The sequence below is a fragment of the Nuphar pumila genome, chromosome 16, assembly GCF_984573655.1.
Source record: "Nuphar pumila chromosome 16, dmNupPumi1.hap1.1, whole genome shotgun sequence".
NCBI lineage: Eukaryota > Viridiplantae > Streptophyta > Magnoliopsida > Nymphaeales > Nymphaeaceae > Nuphar > Nuphar pumila.
In genome coordinates, this window is record NC_143264.1 from 73303348 (window position 1) to 73326001 (window position 22654).

The window sequence follows — 22654 nt, forward strand, 5'->3', positions numbered from 1 at the left end:
AGCCTGTGTTGTTGTGTATAAATATGGTGTAAACAACATCAGAAAATATAGAAGAAATATGAGGTGAGGTGTTACCATGGGCGTAGGACTTTATGACCGAACCACATAAATTTATGTCTTCTTCCTGATTTTGTTTTTTTTGCTAAATGGTATCAGAGCCATTCGAGCTGCGTATTGTGTTTGGGTCATCACCATGGCAATCGATAATTCATCCTCTTTGGGAAGTCAATCTAGTATTGCAACCGATGCTAGTGTTGAAAGAGTCCTCATGCAAGAACAAATACCTAATTCAAAGATTACCTCTACTCTGTTGAATAAAAAAAATTATTTGCAATGGTCAAAATTTGTTATGCTACATCTTAGTGGTAGATCTAAGCTCGGCTACATCAATGGTGAAATCCAAAAGCCAGCCAATACTGATTCCAAATTTCATGAATGGAGATCGACCAACGATCTTGTTATGTCATGACTCTTAAACTCTATGGAACCATGCATAGTTGAAAGTTTTTAATTTCTTGACACCACACAAGAGATTTGACATACTGTGAAATAGCTATATTCTGAACAAAATAATGTACCACACCTATATCTTGTGATATTCATAATCTAAAAAATGAGACCATGCCATTTTGTAATTATTACGACAAGATGAAAAGGATGTGGGACGAGCATGAATCCTATACATCGACTTATACAAATCTAATTTCTTTTAAGAAATTGAGAGAACATGAAAAGGTTTTTTAGTTGTTAGCATGCCTTGGAAATGAATTTAAACACTTACGTAGTCAAATCTTAATGGTTGTTGAAGTTTCGTCGATTAGCAACGCGCACTATGCTATTATGCGAGAAGAATCCCATAGATGAGTGATAAATAGTGATATTATTCAATCTGATGCTAATCACAATAAATCCAATGATAAGACAATATTTGTTGCCTCTTTCTCCAAACATGATGATCAGGTCAATACCAACTACAAAGGCAAGGGCAGAAAAATCACTTGCAGTCACTACAAGAAAGATGACTATTCACGTAATAGATGCTGGAAGCTTTATGGGAAACCTGGTACTCAGAAATTAGATCAACAAAATATTAGAACTCAAGTTACATCAACAAATTTGAGTGATACTACCATGCAAACATTGACAGAGCTACTTCAAAAACTCTGTAAGGAGCATGAGAAAACAATAATGGTAGCATCGACCTCTAGTCTTCCCAAACTAGTAAGATTTTTGTTTTTTAACTGATTACAAAAATACATAGATTATTGATTCTAGAGCATCTAAAAATATATGCAATTCTATGACAAATTTGCATAGTATTCAAAAAGCAGACAAGAGAAATCAGGCTACTATTGTAGACAACTCTAGTGTGAAAGTTGAAGGAATGGGTGAATTACAGTTTCTCAATGAGGGTAAAAACTTAAATGTGATTGTTGTTCCTAAGTTATCGGCCAACCTCTTATCTCTCTCCCGAATCACTCAAGAATTGGATTGCGATGTCATTTTCTCACCTTATAATGTCGTGTTTCAGGATCGAATGACGAAGATGAAGATTGGTGAAGGAAAACTTGCTAATGACTTATATATTGTTGAACAGAGGATATGGGTCATGCTTACCACTAGAAGAGATTGTTCCTTGTGGCACAGACGATTATGTCATCCTTCAAGTCAGACCTTAAAAACCTTATTTCTTATTTTTCATTATGATTGTCGACAATCAGTATGCAAAAATGTGTAGACCTCCTTTTCTTAAGTCTGAAAATAATGCCGAACATTTATTTGACTTGTTGCATTCTGATGTGTGGGGGCTTGCCCCAATTACATTTTATTCTGATTTTAGATATTATTTGATCTTTATTGGTGATTTTTCTAAAGTGACATGACTATATTTGCTTAAATCTAAGGATGAGGTGATTGATAAATTCAAAACCTTTTACACTATGGTGGAAACACAATATGTGATATGAATTAAAGCTCTTAGATCTGATAATGGATCTGAATACAAAAATGCTCTTTTTGATTCGCTTGAAAAAGAAAAAGGCATTGATCATTACTTTACCTATGTTGGGACTCCTCAACAAAATAGAGTCCCTTAAAGGAAAAATAGGCATGTCTTTGAGGTAACTTGGGTTCTTCTTCTTCAAATGAATGTTCCTAAAATTTTTTGGAGCGACGTTGTTATGAATGCAAGTTGTATTATAAATAGGATTCCAAGTCAACACCTTAAAAAATGTGCTCCTCTTGAAATTTTGAAAGGATGAAAGTTAAACATAAGTCACAAACGTACCTTTAGGTGCATCATATATGTGGCCAAGCAAAATTAGAGTCTTGATAAACTAAGCAGTCGTGCTTCCATGTATGTCTTCTTGGGTTATTCTATTTCTCAAAAGGGATATAAATGTTACAATATAGAAGAAAAGAGACTTTACGTATCAAAAGATGTGTTTTTTTGATGAAAATACCCCACATTTCTCACAAAATCTCAAGGATGTTACATCTCAGGGGAGACAATCTTACCAAATTTAGATACTTATGATGAATTCTTTTATATAAAAGAAAATAAAGATCAACCCGTTGTGTTTGCTTTGTCTCAAAAGGGTGATGGAGATAATATCTCTATAAATCAGGCTGAAGATGTTGAAGAAGTTCAACCTATTTTGAGAAGATCTGAACGAATTACTCATCCGCCATCTTGGCTGAATGATTATGTCACTTACTCTACTGTCACATATCCAATTGAAAAATATATTGGATACAGAAATATTACCAAGTCTTACAATGCTTATATTAACAATATAGATATTTCTCAAGAACCAACAAGCTATGAAGAAGCAAGAAAAAACACTATATGGGTGCAAGCCATGAACGAAAAATTAGATGCTTTTCATAAAAACAAGACTTGAAATATTGTCACCTTGCCACCTGAAAAAAAAGGTTGTTGGATGTCGATGGGTATATAATATAAAATGCAAAAGTGATGGCTCAGTTGAAAGGTTCAAGGGTAGGCTAGTTGCAAATTAAGGGATATACTCAAACTTTGGGTCTTGATTATGAGAAGACGTTTGCTTCAATTGCAAAGATGAATACTATTAGGATCATTCTTTCTATTGCTTGCAATTATAATTGGTCATTATATCAATTAGATGTTAAAAATGCTTTCTTGCAGGGAGAATTAAAGGAAGAAGTATATATGAAACTCCCATCGGGACATCCTAAGGAAAAGAATAATAACCTTATATGTGGCTTACAGAAGGCCATATATGGTTTAAAGCAATCTCCCAGAGCTTGGCATTACTGCCTCAGCAGGACCTTGGAACAAAATAATTTTGTTAGATGCAATGATGATAATTCTTTATTCATTAAAAGAAAAGATGGTAATCTAACTCTTACGTTGGTATATATGGATGATATTATTGTGACAGGGATGGATGTTAAAAGCATTCTACGCACCAAAGCTCTCATTCATGATGCCTTTGATATAAAAGGTTTGGGCAAACTTTGTCACTTTCTAGGAATTGAGGTTGCTCACTCCAAGAAGGATCTTTTTCTATCACAGTGAAAATATACTTTAAATCTACTCAAAGATGTAGGCAAACTGGGATGTAAACCCTTAAAAACTCCCATAGAAGCAGGGCAAAAGCTTGCTATATCTTCTGAAGATCCTATTATCGACAAAGAAAGTTATCAAAGGTAAGTAGGTAAGCTTATATATCTTACCATTACGAGGCCGGACACAACTTATGTTGTTAATCTTATAAGTCAATATATGCATGCTCCACAAGAGTCACTGAAAGAATGCAAATCAAATATTACAATACTTAAAGCGAACACCAGGTCAAGGATTATGGCTTAAGAGGAATGAAAACAATCTCATTCAAGGGTACACTGATGCCAACTGGGTCGGTAGCCTAGACAGAAGGTCCACTTCAAGCTATTATATATTTGTTGGAGGAAATATGGTTTCGTGGAAGTGCAAGAAGCAAGAGATTATATCTAGATCCAGTGCTGAAGCTGAGTATCGAGCAGTGGCTGCTGCCGCCAGTGAGATCACGTGGGTAAAAAGATTAATGACTGGGATGTGACTTTAAATTAACTCTTCAATTTCTTTGCACTGTGATAATCAGACAGTCATTTATATTGTTGCAAATTCTATATTTCATGAAAGAATGAAACATATAGAAATTGATTGCCATTATGTTAGAGAAAAAGTACAAAAAGGAGAAATCTCTACTCCCTATACCAAAAGCTCAGAACAACTTGCAGGCGGTCTCACCAAAGGGTTGATGTGAGATCAACGTCACAAAATTCTTGGCAATTAGGGATGCACGAATATTTACACCCCACTTGAGGGGAAGTGTTGAAGATAAGGATAAAAGATCTCGCCACCTCATGCTTCCTAAATCTTTTTTTTTATGAAACTTGTTTAGCAGTTATGGCACTTTTTTGCCCGTTGATTTGTTATCTTGGCTTGTCTTTATCCCACGAGCCTGTGTTGCTGTGTATAAATATGGTGTAAACAACATAAAAAAATATAGAAGAAATATGAGGTTGTGAGGTGTTACCGTGGACATAGGTCTCTATGACCGAACCACGTAAATTTATGTCTTCTTCTGGATTTTGTTTTTTAGCTACAATAAGCCAAGACAAGAAACTAATGATTGAATTTTTTCCTCTAGATTCCAATTTTATATGCAACTAAAAATAGGTTGAACATATATTTTTGATATAGAAATTATAAAAGGATTGGATTGAGATCTAAATGCACATATCAAAACAATGTTAATCTTTATTCAAGTCTAGATCTGCAAAAAGTACATACAACTTGACTAGGGATCAAAGTGGTTTGTCGCTAACATGGGATGCCCATAATTTGAAAATCAAGGGAGTGTCCCCTATTATTGGGGGTGGCAATCGGGTCGGGTTGGTGGGTTAGCATACCTCAACCCGAACCCGACCCGTTTATTAAACAGGTAACCCGACACGACCCGCCAACCCGCTTAATAAATGGGTTGGCGGGTTGACCTGCCCGCCTAACCCGTTTATTAAACGGGTCAGCCGGGTTGGCATACCCCTAACACGAACCCGGCCCATTTAATAAACGGGTTAGGCGGGTCAACCCATTTATTAAACGGGTTCATTTTTGCCAAACCCGAACCCGCCTAAGAGGCGGGTTGGCAGGTCGTGTCAGGTTTTGCCACCCCTACCTATTATAAGGTTGAAGCATGGTGTACTCTAGATACAAATTGTAAAAACCCCTCCGGCATAGTCGCCGGAGGGGATAAACATTAATTTAAAAAAAAAAAATTGCGGTCCCCCCCCCCCCAAAGGGAGAAACCACGTAACGAGTGGGGGTGAGGATAAACCTCACCCCCCATAATCTGCGGAAAGGGGGGGCGAGGTTATCCTCAGCCCCCACCCTGCGTGAGGGTTATAAAAACCCTCACGCAGGCTCCCCTTTTCCGCATTCTGCACAGTGAGAAAGAGAGAGAGAGAGAGAGAGAGAGAGAGAAAGAGAGAGAGAGAGAGAGAGAGAGAGAGAGAGAGAGAGAGAGAGAGAGAAAGGAGAGACTTACCGGCGACGGTGGCGACGGCGGCGGCGAGGTAAGCCCCTTCCCCCATCTCCTTCTTCGTTCTTCTTTATTGTTGGGAACTCAGAGGGCCGGCAGCCATGGCTGCCGGCGTGTAACAGTTTAAAAAAAAAATCACAGAGATGGAGAGAAAGGGGGGGAGGTCGGCCAGCCCCTATGGCGGCCGACTCCGACGACCGGCCGACACAGTTGGCCAGCCCCGGAGGCCGGCCCAGGCAGGAAGTGCAGAGAGAGGGTCGGCAGGGGCCGACCCTCTGCAACTGTGATCGAAAGGAGCACAGCCCCTTCCGCCCCTTTTATCGAGGGACAGGTTCGGTCCGGGCACCCGGACCGAACCGGGATGGTCTGGGTGCGACCTAGACCGAGCCCTCCGGTCTGGGTCGCGCCCAGACTAAGTAAAAAAACAAAAAGGGTTTGGTTCGGCCTGGGTGCGACCCAGACCGAACCGGGTCGATCCGGGTCGCACCCAGACCGAACCGGATAAGTGATTTGGGTGAACCGGTTCAAGCCAAACCGGTTCGGATCGAACCGGTTCCAGCTGAATCGGTTCGGGTCGAACCGGTTCCAACTGAACCGGTTCAGGGCGAACCGGCTCAAGCCGAACCGGTTCAGGATGAACCGGTTCAAGCCAAACCGGTTCGGGTTGAACCGGTTCAGGCCAAACCGGTTCGGGTTGAACCGGTTCAGGCCAAACCGGGTTCAGTTATTTCGGATTCAGATCGAACCGGTTCAGACCGAATCGGGTCTGAACCGACCCAGTTGAACCAAGGTCCAAACCGAACCATTTGGGTCTGGATCTGGCTTTCAGTTCGGATCCAGTTCAATCTGAACCGGTCTCAGATCCAGAGTAACCAGGTTCAGATCTGACTGGATCAGGCTCGGATCTGGACCCAGTCAGACAGGTCTGGACTCAGCTAGATGATCCTGGATCCAATCAGGCAAATCTGGATCCAATCAGACTATCCAGGATCAAGTCTGGCAGGTCCAGATCCAGTCAATCTGTCCTGGATCCAGTCAGACTATTCTGGATCCAGTCAGAATAGAATGGATCCGGTTTAGATCCAATCAGACTTTCCAGATCCAGTCAAGCAGTTTTGGATCCAGTTATGATATGGATCTGAACCCAAACAAACAGAGTTTGTATCCAGATCAGAGTTGGATCATAAAATAGTCTCGGATTGGCCCAAAATTTGAAATGTGCCAAGAGATCCATTTGGATCCGTGAGATCCATTTTAGTAAAACGGGCATATCTTCGCACTCCGAACTTGGAATCGAGTGAGGTTTGGTGCGTTGGATTCGTATTGAAGAGGGAAATTCAATAGTCTATGAGATTCAGTCAAACTTGAAATACAGAAACTGTGGGTTCTTTAATAAGATTTGGGAGGGGTATTTTGGTAATTTTAGTAAGAAGTTTGTGAACTGATTAAAGTATATTACCTTAATGACCAGATCCTAGTGTTAGAGCTTCGTGAGGCTCAATTTCGGAGAGAGCACAGAGTCAGCACTTGATGTAAGGGATATTATAAGTAATCTTAGACGTAAATAAACATTTTTACGTTGGTTGTGATTATATGTTGTTATTGATTAACATGATAGTTTTGAGAGACCATGGCATGCATAAATTTCATGCTTGACATTTAGAGTTGAGTTATATACATGTTGATGTGATATGCAAGTTGGTTTTGATATGTCATGCATGATGAAAAGAAATTTGATTTGTGATTGCATGTTTATATGATTGCCAAATATCATGCATTGTGATGAGATAATGTTTAGTTTAGAGTCTCATTTAATCTATTCACGTGTGAATAGATACTTTGAGATCAGCATGCATGACCCCTTAAATCTCGAAAGTGGCGACCTGTGGCAAGGGCTACCTGGTTCGCGGCCAGAGTGCAGCCACCATGGAGAGTGGGCCGCCGGTGATTTAACGATGTAGAGACACTACATCATTGCATGCTAAGTGAGAGAGGTGTGAGTTCTAATGTCACCATGAGATTGAGAATGAGATTGTTGTGATTTGTCATGACACCATTCGTGAGAGAACGAGTGAACTTTGAATGTGAGAATATTGTTCAATGTGTGAACTTAGTTATGACTTAGGATTTCACTCACACTGGTTTGGGACTCGAGGATCATGGATGGTTGATAACCATTATGTTTAGGATGTAGCATGAACCATGCCGAGATTGAGAGCTTGACCTCCCGGCTAGCTACCGGTGGGGTCCCCGTGGTGGTTCACTGCAGTGCCTGGTGGTCTGGGGATCACTGGGAGTGTATGGTTCATTGTCTGGCCAACATGTAGAATTTGGGTGTTCTACAGGGTTGCTACGCCCATAGATGACTATTACTGGTATAGCCAACCTAGTGATAATTGTGTGAAAGAAAGTATTTGAGAATGATAATGGGGAAAATTAAAATATACAAACATGTGTGGTGTATCAAGAATTAAAATAAGACTAGGGGCTTAGAGCCCACTACAGTTGTAAATTGTTGTTTATTTACTTATGATTATTCTTTACTGGGTTGTAGACTCACCCCCATTTTTGTTTAATTACAACTGTAGGTTCCAGGCTTTAGCTCAGTCACTTGTGAGCAACTTCTTCTTCTTCTTCAGCAGAGCATTGGTATCTTTTACTTTCCTTGTCATTGAAAATAATGTAATTGCTTTTCTTCTGTTATGAATGATGATCAATGTAAGAAAAAGTATTATTATGCAATAAAATGAAAAGTTTTTTTTAGCCACGTTTTCACTGTGTAAGCTTTGCACTCTTCCCTCTGAAAAGTAATACCAACCGAACTCGGACTTCTGAGGTCCCAGATCGGGGTGTTAAAAAGTGGTATCTGAGCTAGGAGACTTACATCTTGTCATTGTCCGTCTGGACCGGCTTCTGGAACCTTTGTCGCTTGGCTTGCTGATTACCAGTATTCTTGACTTGCTTACCCTGGTTCTGACCAGGGTTTTGTCCCCCAAAATGCCTTTTATTGCCGCGCTTGAATCTCTCCTTAGAATAAAACTTCTTTCGAGAAGATTCTTCCATATTGCCACCACTATGCTGAGTCTTTTCTTCCGTCTTGACTTTTTCCTTCGTTTGCTATTTTTCAGCTGTCCGCATCTCCCAAAACTCGTATCTGGAAGCATAGTTCACCAGTCCGCTGTATTTCTTTATTTGTTGTGGTCCGACTAACCTCAAAATATCGGGCCTCAAACCCCTCTCGAACCTTCTGCACTTCTCTTTCTCGTTTGCCACCAAGGACTTGGCAAAACGGGAGAGAGAGTTAAAACGTGTGAATAGATACTTTGAGATCAGCATGCATGACCCCTTAAATCCCGGAAGTGGCGACCTGTGGCAAGGGTTACCTGGTTCGCGGCCAGAGTGCAACCACCATGGAGAGTGAGCCGCCGGTGATTTAACGATGTAGAGACACTACATCATTGCATGCTAAGTGAGAGAGGTGTGAGTTCTAATGTCACCATGAGATTGAGAATGAGATTGTTGTGATTTGTCATGACACCATTCGTGAGAGAACGAGTGAACTTTGAATGTGAGAATATTGTTCAATGTGTGAACTTAGTTATGACTTAGGATTTCACTCACACTGGTTTGGGACTCGAGGATCATGGATGGTTGATAACCATTATGTTTAGGATGTAGCATGAACCATGCCGAGATTGAGAGCTTGACATCCCGGCTAGCTACCGGTGGGGTCCCCGTGGTGGTTCACTGCAGTGCTTGGAGGTCTGGGGACCACTGGGAGTGTATGGTTCATTGTCTGGGCAACATGTAGAATTGATGTGTTCTATAGGGTTGCTACGCCCATAGATGACTATTACCGGTATAGCCAACCTAGTGATAGTTGTGTGAAAGAAAGTATTTGAGAATGATAATGGGGAAAATTAAAATATACAAACATGTGTGGTGTATCGAAAATTAAAATAAGACTAGGGGCTTAGAGCCCACTACAGTTGTAAATTGTTGTTTATTTACTTATGATTATTCCTTACTGGGTTGTAGACTCACCACCATTTTTGTTTAATTACAACTGTAGGTTCCAGGCTTTAGCTCAGTCACTTGTGAGCAACTTCTTCTTCTTCTTCAGCAGAGCATTGGTATCTTTTACTTTCGTTGTCATTGAAAATAATGTAATTGTTTTTCTTCTGTTATGAATGATGATCAATGTAAGAAAAAGTATTATTATGCAATAAAATAAAAAGTTTTTTTTAGCCACGTTTTCACTATGTAAGCTTTGCACTCTTCCCTCTGAAAAGTAATACCAACCGAACTCGGACTCCTGAGGTCCCAGATCGGGGTGTTACAAAGTGGTATCAGAGCTAAGAGACTTACATCTTGTCATTGTCCGACTGGACCGGCTTCTGGAACCTTTACCGCTTGGCTTGCTGATTACCAGTATTCTTGACTTGCTTACCCTGGTTCTGACCAGGGTTTTGTCCCCCAAAATGCCTCTTATTGCCGCGCTTGAATCTCTCCTTAGAATAAAACTTCTTTCGAGAAGATTCTTCCATATTGCCACCACTATGCTGAGTCTTTTCTTCCGTCTTGACTTTTTCCTTCGTTTGCTGTTTTTCAGATGTCCGCATCTCACAAAACTCGTATTTGGAGGCATAGTTCACCAGTCGGCTGTATTTCTTTATTTGTTGTGGCCCGACTAACCTCAAAATATCGGGCCTCAAACCCCTCTCGAACCTTCTGCACTTCTCTTTCTCGTTTACTACCAAGGACTTGGCAAAACGGGAGAGAGAGTTAAAACGTGTGAATAGATACTTTGAGATCATCATGCATGACCCCTTAAATCCCAGAAGTGGCGACCTGTGGCAAGGGCTACCTGGTTCGCGGCCAGAGTGCAGCCACCATGGAGAGTGGGCCGCCGGTGATTTAACGATGTAGAGACACTACATCATTGCATGCTAAGTGAGAGAGGTGTGAGTTCTAATGTCACCATGAGATTGAGAATGAGATTGTTGTGATTTGTCATGACACCATTCGTGAGAGAACGAGTGAACTTTGAATGTGAGAATATTGTTCAATGTGTGAACTTAGTTATGACTTAGGATTTCACTCACACTGGTTTGGGACTCGAGGATCATGGATGGTTGATAACCATTATGTTTAGGATGTAGCATGAACCATGCCGAGATTGAGAGCTTGACATCCCGGCTAGCTACCGGTGGGGTCCCCGTGGTGGTTCACTGCAGTGCTTGGAGGTCTGGGGACCACTGGGAGTGTATGGTTCATTGTCTGGGCAACATGTAGAATTGATGTGTTCTATAGGGTTGCTACGCCCATAGATGACTATTACCGGTATAGCCAACCTAGTGATAGTTGTGTGAAAGAAAGTATTTGAGAATGATAATGGGGAAAATTAAAATATACAAACATGTGTGGTGTATCGAGAATTAAAATAAGACTAGGGGCTTAGAGCCCACTACAGTTGTAAATTGTTGTTTATTTACTTATGATTATTCCTTACTGGGTTGTAGACTCACCCCCATTTTTGTTTAATTACAACTGTAGGTTCCAGGCTTTAGCTCAGTCACTTGTGAGCAACTTCTTCTTCTTCTTCAGCAGAGTATTGGTATCTTTTACTTTCCTTGTCATTGAAAATAATGTAATTGCTTTTCTTCTGTTACGAATGATGATCAATGTAAGAAAAAGTATTATTATGCAATAAAATGAAAAGTTTTTTTTAGCCACGTTTTTACTGTGCAAGCTTTGCACTCTTCCTTCTGAAAAGTAATACCAACCGAACTCGGACTTCTGAGGTCCCAGATCGGGGTGTTACACAAATGGGTCGGATCTAGGAAGAAGAATTTGCAAAATTTGGCTGTCCCAAATCTGAACCAAGCCAACTTCCCAATGTATTTTGAAATTAGAAACCTGACCTGTTTGCACCCGACCCATTTGCATCCCTAGTATACTCCTTGGTGGACAGAAAAGACCTCAAGGGTTTTGCCAAGAGGAGACCGTCCGCCATTTTTCACTTAGCAAAAAAAAAAGAAATGTTTTTTTTCAGAATGCTAGAGAAAAAACTTTGCTTTTTAGAAAAATATTTAGAACATAACAAATCATATTCACAATAATACTATCGGAAGAATTCAAATCATGTTGGATCTTGAATATAAAGAAATTATTGCTTATAACCAAAGTTGGATTTTAATAAAAAAAACTCACGTGTTTTTTCACCTTGGTTTATGAAGTGAAAAGCAAACTAAACCTACGTACATAAATTATTGGCCTACTTTTTCACGAGTAGGTGGTGGCTGGCTACCACTTTTCTGGCCTATTATAAGTCTACTGGGATTTTGAAAGTTTTTTTTTTTTATGTTTTTTTAAAATCTAACCACATAAATGTGTTTTACATACTTAATTTTATAGGAACCGACTCTTGGACGGTCTGATTCTGACAAGCAGTTAGGTTTTTCTTTTTTTTCTAATGAGAATGCAGTTAGGTTTTTATAAAGTTTAAAATTCAATAGTTAATTTTTTTTTAAATATTCAAGTCTTAAAAAATCATATTTTTTTATTAAAAAAACATGATCCAAGTATCGTTTTCTAGCAAATCATGCCGAAGACACATGAACAGTCAAATTTACAAAAACAACCTGAAAAAACCTATTCACTTGGTAGGCAGCTACCACTTTTCCCTTTTTTACAATTGATATTGCTACACCATTTTTTGCTCTTTGGGTGCTAAACATCTTTAAATATTTGTTGATTTGTTAAGGCTTTTTTCCAGTTTATATGTATTTCAGGCTATGGTCTTACCCAATGTTGTCAGTATTGGTATCGGACCTGAATCGTTTGGCCACCAATTCAGCTGTATTAGCCGATACCAATACTCAACAGAATCGTTCTGTATCCCTCATGTTTACAAAACAACAACGTGCGAGTCTCTTACGAGAAGCAAAATGATGGGTAATAACGTAATTTCAACGAATAGCCGATCTGCTGCTTTTAAAGATCCAATTCCGGGACGACGAGACTGAAATCCCTCGTGTTTCCCGAACCAAAGGAACTCCAAACGCGCCACTCTCTCTCTCACCGGCGCGCGCCGTGATCTCGCTCGTTCTCCGGCGATCATGGCGTCGACGGAGAACTTCAACGACAAGAACGCCTTCTTCCGCAAGCTCAGATCGAAGCCAGAGAACAAGGTGCCCCTTTTCTCCCCCTTATTTTTGATCTCATTTTTTTGCTTCTTTGTTTTTTTTCGTTGGGGGGGGGGGGGAGAAGAATTCGTAGATCTGGATAGGAATTCGTTGGATCGCAAACCCTAACTCGATCGGGGCCCTCTGTTTGTGGCGTAGATGTGCTTCGATTGCAGCGCGAAGAACCCGACTTGGGCGTCGGTGACGTACGGGATCTTCCTCTGCATCGATTGCTCGGCCGTTCATCGGAGCCTCGGCGTGCACATCAGCTTCGTCAGGTGATCTTTTTTCTTTTTCTTTCTCTTTTTCTTTTTTTGGTTCTGCTGGTGGATTGATGGGTAATGAGAGAATTCTGATCGTTTCACTGCACGTTTTTTGTGAATTCGCCTTTTTTTTCGGTTAAGGTGTTTGAATTGATGATAAGTGGAATGGTTGCAACAATTTTTGCGGATTTATTAGGTTTTTCAGTGCATTTCCTCCGATCTGATGATGAATGTATTGATGCGTGTGATAGAGAGAGCGTTTTGAATTTCCACGGTTCGTTGAATCGAAGGATTTTGATGCTTAGGGGAAGATTTTTTACGTTTTTTGAGTTGTGGAGTTTTTGGTCGTTGTTTTGTCGCTCGTGGTTTTTCATTGAGGCAACTTGAATTGATTAGAACTATGTGTTTTCAGTCTTTTCTTTTTTCTTTGTCCGTTTTCCTTTTTCATTTTTGTTCCTTACTAATGCCTTACCATGTGCATGCGAGAATGATTTGTGCATTTTTTTATTTCGTTCTTTTTTCATTTTGTTGTTGTTGCAACAGGTGCTGCTGTTACTATTTTTATGATTGTTGTTGTTGTTAAATCTTCTACCGGTTGATTGCATGGCATTATGTTTGCGTCTTGCTTTCTGGATTCAACAGTGTTTGTGAAGCAAATTGAAAACGATAGTGTTGATTGAGTTAGTTGAGTAGGTTTAACAGTCCTTTTCGAATGCCAGCATAAGTGCATAATTATGTGTGGTGCAAGTCATTTTTTTTAATTTAAGTTACAAATTCCGGATTTTATATCGTAAACACATGTTTTACTTGGTGACCGATTACCAATCTGCAGTCGCACAATTTTGCATCTTGATGTCTATGTACATATAATATATTAATTAATTGTGTTATAACTTTAAAACTCTCAAAAAAATAGACTCGGCCAAGTCAATGATAAAACTCGTCTGACTCAGCTGAGTCAATGATAAAACTCGTCTGACTCATCAGAGTCAAAATATTGACTTGGCAAGTTTGGTCCCTAACCAAGTCGCTTAGTTTTTTGATTCAGTTAGGGACCGAACCTATACAACTCAGCCACGTCCCTAGTTGGATCAGCAAGTTTTTCAGCTATGCTTTTCAAGCTATAAAATGAAGGAATACATGAGTTTCAACTTACTGTTGTTCCTCAATGTTGGAAGCCCATATCATTTACTTGTATTTATGGCTATGCCACATGGATGCTTCAACTTATGCCCGTGTTGTGTCCCCTCATATACTGCTCCTCATGGGTAGCTGCTCAAAAATGGCATGTCCCTTGTCCTTTGGGTCATGTTCGTGTGACATAGATTTATGGGAAACTTTTGTTACACTTGGACCTGGAAGCAAAAGGACAATTATGGGAGTAATGTTACTAAATGCTGTTTGTCATTGCATTGTTTACAAATTTATGGTTTATTTCCTGATAGTCTGGAACCTTTGCGAACTCTGAAAATGACCACAGTTTGTAGCAGATTCCCTTCTTGTGCTACTTGCTTCCAGAGGAACTCTGCTACCCATGGAGTTCTTTTTGAATGCTATTATGAACCTTCTGTTATACTTATATCATGCCTTCCATTTGATCAACAGTTATTCTCTTTGATATATTAATATTTCTTGCTCCAAGTTCCTTTGTGTTGCTAGTCATTATCCATTGGTATTGAGAACACAGCAGTCGGCGGTATTGTGGACATTTATATCACTCACAAGGGTCATTTTGATCTTTCATATTATCTTTCAATTGTGTATTGTTTTTGGCTTCATGGACTTTTAACTTGTGTTAAATAGTTTTATTGAAAATTATCTTGCATCAAAAGGCTGAACAGGAAAACACCATTGCATTATTCTTGTCCTCTTTAGCTTTCTTCTGAACCATTTCAGGTTGTTGCTTGTGACCTGCACTTCAGTTTCTCAGACTCCTTTTTGTTCCCCTTTTTTGCTTAAAGAAAGTGCAACCCTTACATGTAAAAGTGCCATAGAAAAAGTGAAATAAAATAGAACGAAATTAAAAGAAGTAACATTTCCACTTCATCACCCTGTATCACACAAAGTCCAACCATGACAGAGTTTTTTAATTTGTCCATGACAAGTTGGTGCATATGGAAGTCTTTTTGCCTACTTGAGCAGAAAGACTTTCATATGCACCAAGTGGATGGAGAGTGATGCTGTTTCCATAAGGATCATCTGTAAGAAAGTATGCGGAAAGGTATAACAAGAATGCTTAATGCATTCACACGGTCCAATTAATGGACAAACCCAAACCTACAATGGGGAATATAGAAATAGTCCACTAAGGGACAACACAAGAAGCCTTCAAAGTGGATACACATAAAAAATATATGAACTTTATTGAATGAGGGCTTGAAAAGCCATACCTTACATGGGGGGAATGCCCCTCTATTTATACACAAAGGAGAGAGGGAGAGAGTGAGAAAAAGGAGAGAGAGAAGACCTTGGGAGGCCCAAGGGGGACTCGTTGGGCCCCCAACGGTCACATTTGTGACCGTTGGGGGTCCGACGACTCCTTTGGTTGGGACCCCCAATGCAATGCATTAATTACATTTTAAAATAAATAAAATAGAAAAATGAAAAATAAAAAGGAAAAAGAAAATGAAAAATAAAATACATGTAAAAAGACTAAAATGCCCCTAATGGGCAGAATTACAAAAATACCCTTTATCGGGTAGAATGATATATATATATATATATATATATATATATATATATATATATATATATATATATGATTACATATATTTTAACATCATCATGTAATCAACTTGTTATCACTATACCTTTTAACAGTTTCTTACTCTCTTCCTCAGTCTCCGACTCTAGTCAAGCAATTAGACTAACTTGGAGTAGTTGCATCTGTTAATGAATGCTCTATCAATTATATCTTCATTCTGTGATTTAACACACTTACGTCTTGTGAGTGGTTTGCTTTATTTGTGCATTGACAACTGTCTGAGGTGCTCTTTGTGGGATTGCATATTACAAACTTCTGTCAAGAAATTACAGATGAACCAGTACAGTGGTTTTCCAGGTAGCTTTATCATTTCTTCCTGATTGGAAAGATATAGTCGAAACAGAATAAGATGTTTTAACTGATTTATATTTTGAAATTATGTATTCTTTGGTAAGTTCCATTTTTCTTGCCCATAGTTAGTTCAGTCTCTATCCAAGGACTTCTCAATTAACTGGGTAAATTTGTCAAAACAACCACGGAAAAACATTGCCTATTCTATGGAATATTCTTGTGTTTCATATTGGGTTTGTGACTTTTGCCTACGAGGGAGGCAAATTGATGCGGATGCATGAAACTTATATTTGGTCAGGAAACTGCATGAATTTCAGTAAGTTTACGTTTTTTGGACTGTGCAAGCAGGGTTTGAAAAGTTCTTTCAATTAGAGTTTTTGTATTGCATGATGCTAAACTATTTTTTGCATGTTATGCTCCAATGATTCACCTGTAGTTTAGAGTTCAGGCCTGACTTCAGATAATTCTGGGCTCAAGCTTGCTGGGAATTGAAAATTAGCTTCAACTGTGTAAGTCCATACCATGTCGTGGTGAGCATAATGTCACCAAATTGACCTGACCCGTACCAAACCCTATAGGGTCAGGTTTTGGTGATAAATAAGGTCTGATTAATTTATGGAGCCGGGTATGGTTTGTGAAATTTCATACCAGACCTGGAACCGACCCGAGTTCCGACAAAGATCCACTAATTTTCAATGTAAAAAGGATAAAAAAACATTATTTTTGTTTGGTTCATGTAATCCTTATAGGATCTGGGTATGTTTTCTCTTATGGTGGGTTCGATTGGACCCGGTTCTGGACCTGATACCAGCATCTTAAACCAGGTCTGGGTCTGGTTCTACCTGGGTCCGAACCAAACCCGACCCGTTGACACCCCTACATAAGCCTGAGTAATCAAAGTCTTTTGAGTTGATTCTGAATTCAACCATGCTTCTTCCTTTGCACATCTTGCATGTCCTAAATTTGCATTGTGGCTGAGTGAAGTCATGTTCAATAAACTTTCAAATGGTTGATTTTTCCTTTGTATGGTATAAAAATATTGTCTCAGAACCTCCAAGGCTAATGCTTTGTTGTTCGCTGAACAGGTCCACAAATCTAGATTCATGGATGCCAGAGCAGTTGAAGATGATGAGCTTTGGAGGAAATAATCGTGCTCATGTTTTCTTTAAACAACATGGATGGACTGATGGAGGTAAAATTCAAGCTAAATACATATCAAGAGTTGCTGAATTATACAGGCAATTACTCTCAAAAGAAGTTGCAAAGAGCCTCACAGAAGACAATGTGTTGAATTCTCCTCGGTCTCCTGTTGTTTCTCAGCCTGCAAATGCCACTAATGGATTTCCTGATGTAAAGGTTGTGGATACAGTAAAAGAAAGTTCGTTTGACAAGCATGAGGCAGCTGAAAAGCCTGTTTCACCTAAAGCTCCTTTATACCCTTTAAAAAAGCCTTTACGTGCAAAGAAGACAGGAAGTAAGACTGGAGGGCTTGGTGTTAGGAAACTCACTACAAAGGTATATCCATTTCAAGTTGTTGCGAAAGATACATCAATAAACTATTGGCCCCAACTTTGGTACTTCTGAGGGTAACTAACTCTCTGGTAAGCCCATTGATTTTCTAATGTTTGGCTTGAATGTTTTATAGGCCTACCATATAGACATGATCTCCATAGTGCACATGTATTAAATAAATAAATAAATATATTATTGTGTGTGGGCAGGTCTTCAAAAGAATCCAGAACACAACAGCCACAATGCACAAAAACTTTATTAAACTAAGATATTTTTTTGTGTAGTCAGGTTCTTAAAAGGAAACAAAAAACAACAGCCACAATGCACTAAAGCTTTTTCACAAAAAACATTTCTAATTTTTCATAAAAAGCAATGGACCCAAATCATGTTTCTTACCAAACAAACCATGCTGAACATGTCTTCAGTGTCTAATGGGCAAAATGATACATGCAATCATGATTTCTTACTGTAGGGTATGGTGCTATAGAGCATACCAAAGTTAGGCCCTAAATTGTTATGAACTACAAATCTTTGGGAAGTTTCATCATTTGTGAAGATGAAATGGTTCGTTTCCTTCAAATTGTAACTTACAAAATGATTCTTTCAATGCAGACCAGTGAAAGTGTCTATGATCAGAAACCTGAAGAACGAGCACCTGCAGTCAGTTCCTCAGCCAATTCTTCAACCGCATTGGGACCGTCTTTTCTTTCTCGTTTTGAGTATGTAGAGAGTTCTTCTGATAACAGCTCTAGTGGCCCTCAAGTCATCAGCCATGTTGCACCACCTAAATCTACAAGCTTCTTTGAGGGGTATGGGATGGATGGTGGAGGTCAGAGGAAAGCAACTTCTAGTTACTCTAAAGTGCAGGTATCATTCTCAAAGTGCTGGGCCTTGTTGCATAGACCATCAAAATATGTTTATGGACATATCTATGTGTTTCTCTGGAGGATAATTTTATTGGTCACTTTGGTCTTTAGAGATAGCCTTTTTTTCCTTCTCTCGAGCATTCAGTTGCTTGACAGGTTGTGTTATTTGGATCTTGATCCTCTTTAGTTAGTTCAGCAGTTAGTTTCTGTTTTCTGAAATGTTTTTAACCTTGTTCGTGTAGAATGACATGCATAAGACTGTTGAAAATGATTGAGGTTGCTATTTTAGTGCCCTAAGCTTACATTATATCAAGCCCACAAGGACATACATACTCATACTCATAATTTCTGTTGTGGGTTTGAATTTTATTTTTCATAGTAAGGATTCTTTTTAATGAAGAATTTAGGTGTCTTCTGATGTCTATAGAAATAAATGTGGCATTTGGCTTGACCTCTTTTATACCCTGTAGCAGTTAATTATATAATGATTTAAGTAATGTTGCTAATAGAAGAAATGATTATGTTTTATTTTCCTTGTTTTTACAAGATCAGAATTTTCTTTGAGAGAAAGAGTTGGAAAAACATTCTGTCTGTTCTGGTATTGAGCAGTTTTCTTTTTAGAGATAGGATTATGGGATACTGATAGCCAAGGCTCTAGCCCTCGGCTCCAAGTTGGTGAAGTGGAAGATAAGAAGGGGGTGATGGGTGCGTGAGAGAGAGAAAGGGAGTGAGAGAGAGGTGGAGATCTTGTGAGAGATAGAAAGAGGGTGAGAGAGACTTGTGTGGGGTGTGAGAGGGAAAGAGAGGGCTTAGGGAAACATGAGAGGGTGAGAGCGGGGAGTGAATGGAAAGGTTGAGAGAGAGGAGGTGGAAAAGGTTAAAAGAGAGAGAGAATCCCTTTAGGCAAGTGCCCAGAGAGCCAATTTTCCTTCCAAATAAGGAGCCAATCCTACCCAAATGAAGTAGGCCAAGATTGAAGGAAATCAATCAATTTCAAATTCATAACATAACAAATAAGGAACCTTTGCAATGCTTAAATAGAAAAGAGGGACCCCAAAAATGTTGGAATCCAGAGTGAGGATTTCTCTCCTCAGCCAAAAGATGCAAATGCCTATGAGGGGTTGTTTTGGCTTGGCTAAAGACCATCTTGCCCCTGGGTGGCGTTTAGCCTTGGAGAAGGTCTGTAATGTCCTTCTCAAGTCAAATTAGCCCCTGCAGAACTCTTGAAATCAGAAAGACCGTCTTACCCCTCATTCTAACCCTTATTCTCACTACACCCTTAAATGCATCACCAGATCCGTAATCCTACTGAAAGAGTTTATCCAGATCCAAATAAACAAAAACAAATATTACAAATCAAATAAACAACTGCTAACAGAAAATCAATTCAACAAATCACCAGCTGTTGATACTAATACAACTTGTATCTTGTATCTTTTCAGGGATAAGCCTTGGTGTTTTACCTAATAAAAGTTGAGCATCCTGCATATCATGTTAAGTAACATTCACATTGGTGAAGAGTGATGCATTTGCCGTGCTTCATACTGCTATTTCAGAATCCCTACATATAACTTTAAAAGTCTTATGTTAAAGAATATTGAATTCCATAGCAGCTTTGTTGCTGAAATTACCAGCTTGTAAAGCTCCAACATGCTAACCCTAAGCAGGGGTGTTGCATTATGGAGGTTGCAAAGGATTTTACAAAAGGAGAAGCAAAAAAGGAAGAAAGTAAGATAGATGGTTTATCTTTTTGTTTACAGAAATAATACCAACAAATTCCACTCATATTTTGTTTAATAAGAACTTTGTCTAGAAGGTGTACCCTAATGTTAATGATGCCATTTATGTTCTTATTGATATGCTTATTAATCTGCAGATTCAGGAGACAAATGAAGCTCTACAGAAGTTCTCCAATGCAAAGTCTATTTCATCAGCTCAGTTTTTTTGTGATCAAAACAATGCTCACGATATGGAGGCTCAGTCCTCCCTGCAGAAATTCTCGGTATGTTTCAGTTATGATGAGTATTTTCCTTAGCACCAATTTAAGTAGATTGCAAACTGAAGGTTGTCACAAACATCAGTGTGTTTTTCTCCTTTTTTGGCATATCTATTAGTCATGGTTCAATTCGTTTGTTGCATTATGTATTATTAATGGCACATGTTCCGTTTATGATCTTTGTGGTTGCCTACCCTTTGGAAGTTTTCTGCTATGGCTTCCTGCTCTCACAATTCATCTGTCATACTGTAGGGTTCAACAGCTATATCAAGTGCTGACCTTTTTGGCCATGGTAATAATGATTATCAGCTTGATTTAACTGCCAATGATCTCATCAACAGTATCTCTTTTCAGGTACTTTTGAATTCTTTTTGTAAAATTTTACTTCACTTTACTTTTTTTTTGGATAATCCAAGGGAACAGCCCGCCACCCCTCCAATCACCGACTGCACATTGGCTGGCCTCCGGTTTGTAAAACCCTTGATGGCCCCTTGCCCACCAGGGAGTACTATTAAATTGTACATATTTATGTATATAGTATAGTATATACATATATGTATGTACATGTATGTATATTCATATTTTATACATATTATATTAATATTATATATATTTATTGAACATAATATATATAGGGACCAAGTCAAACTATTTGACTTGATCCCAACGACTAGATTTCTAGCCGTTGACTTATCCCGACGGCTATAAATCTAGCCGTTGGGAGGTCCCTCTCTCTCTCTCTCCTAACTCTCTTCTCATTTTGTGTATAAATAGGGGTGTTCTCTCCTTTGTAAAGTTATGCTTTGGCACACTTGTTTCATTGAATAAAATCTAATTTTTATATTGTGTGCCTTATTGTGCATATCCCCTTTGTGGGATTTGTTAGTGTGTTCCTTAGAGAACACTTTTGTGGTTATTCACTGAAGTTGGAGTTTGTGGACTCTTGGTTTGTGATGGGAGACTCTTTGAATCTTTACATGGTATTAGAGCTTGGCTCTTTTTGATTCATATTCAAGTATTCTCGATTAAGACATTGGGAGAGTGTTCATGAGATCGTGATTGTGGATTGTGATCATGCTTCCTTAGAGGTTTCAAGTGCTTGCATGATATCGGTAGAGTGCTCATATTCTTCTCTTTGTTTTCTTTCTTCTTTCCTCTTTTCTTCTCATTATCCCTTTCTTTACTCATTCCTTGCAAAATGGATGACAATGAAAATGTCACCATTAAACCCGTGAAACTCAATGATTTTAACTATGTAACATGAACTTCTATTATGAAACACCTTATTTAGGGAAAAGGGTTGTGGGGACTAGTAGATGGGTGCGATCGGGAACCCAAGCTAGTTCTCATCAAGGTAGAAGGTGAGAAAGATGTTCTACTAACCGAAAGTGAAAAGACCAAATCTATTACCAACTATGAGAAGAAGTGGAAAGAATGGAGAATAGGACATGCCAAGATTATGTCTTGGCTCATTAGTAGTGTGAATGTTTAAAAATGCTCTAACCTTGCCAAATTCGAATATGTAAACAAGGCTTGGGAGTATCTCAAGAGAATGTATTCTCTTAAAGATATTGCAAATGTATGTAATGTGCAAGATAGAGTGACCCAAGGTGAAAAAAGTATTAGAAAATACTATAATGACTTGTTTGGACTTTGAGAAGAATTGACTCTTTTAGAGTAAAAATGATATTGACCCTAAGATATTGAGCTCTGCAAAAAACAAATAGATGCGGAGCACTTTTATCAATTTATCAACATTTTAAAACCGGAGTTTAAAACAACTAAGTCTATTCTTCAATATAGAGGAAAATGTCCCTCTATTGAAGACATTACTGAGGAGTTGAGTATGGAAGAAAATAGGTTTAAAAAGCGTGTGATAAGAAATGAAGATGACTTGGTCTTGGCTGCCTCTAAACCGGGAAATTATATTCGTGCATGTAAACCACCTCATTATAGAACACAAGAAATGACTATGATAGAAAAAAAATTATTTTGTTATTATTGCCATGAATCGGTACTCACCAAGCCTCAATGTCCTAAGCTAAAAGGGACATTTGAGAAGAAGGTTTCTTCGGTTGGTTCTCCACAAGAGTTAAGTGACATTCTCACATCCCAAGAATCATCTATTAGAAGCACGTCTTTAGCTCAACTAGTGTAAGCTCTTAAACCTCTTCTCAAGAGAGCACTTTCTTTAATTGGAGTTGCCGT

The 22654-nt window shown here is 38.9% G+C and overlaps 1 protein-coding gene across 3 annotated transcripts in view; it reads left to right on the forward strand.

The window, feature by feature from the left end:
* Positions 1 to 12598: 12598 nt before the first annotated feature.
* Positions 12599 to 22654, forward strand: part of LOC149813569 (putative ADP-ribosylation factor GTPase-activating protein AGD9) — a 46997-nt gene continuing 36941 nt past the window's right edge. For 2 of the 3 annotated variants that reach the window (XM_089991083.1, XM_089991085.1), the window contains exons 1-6: positions 12600 to 12760; positions 12914 to 13032; positions 17158 to 17587; positions 18197 to 18451; positions 20327 to 20452; positions 20699 to 20800. In XM_089991083.1, the coding sequence (XP_089847209.1) occupies positions 12689 to 12760; positions 12914 to 13032; positions 17158 to 17587; positions 18197 to 18451; positions 20327 to 20452; positions 20699 to 20800 (1104 nt within the window). In that variant the 5' untranslated portion in view covers positions 12600 to 12688. Of the gene's footprint in view, positions 12761 to 12913; positions 13033 to 17157; positions 17588 to 18196; positions 18452 to 20326; positions 20453 to 20698; positions 20801 to 22654 lie in introns of all 3 variants that reach the window. The other variant, XM_089991084.1, reaches the window with a different exon arrangement.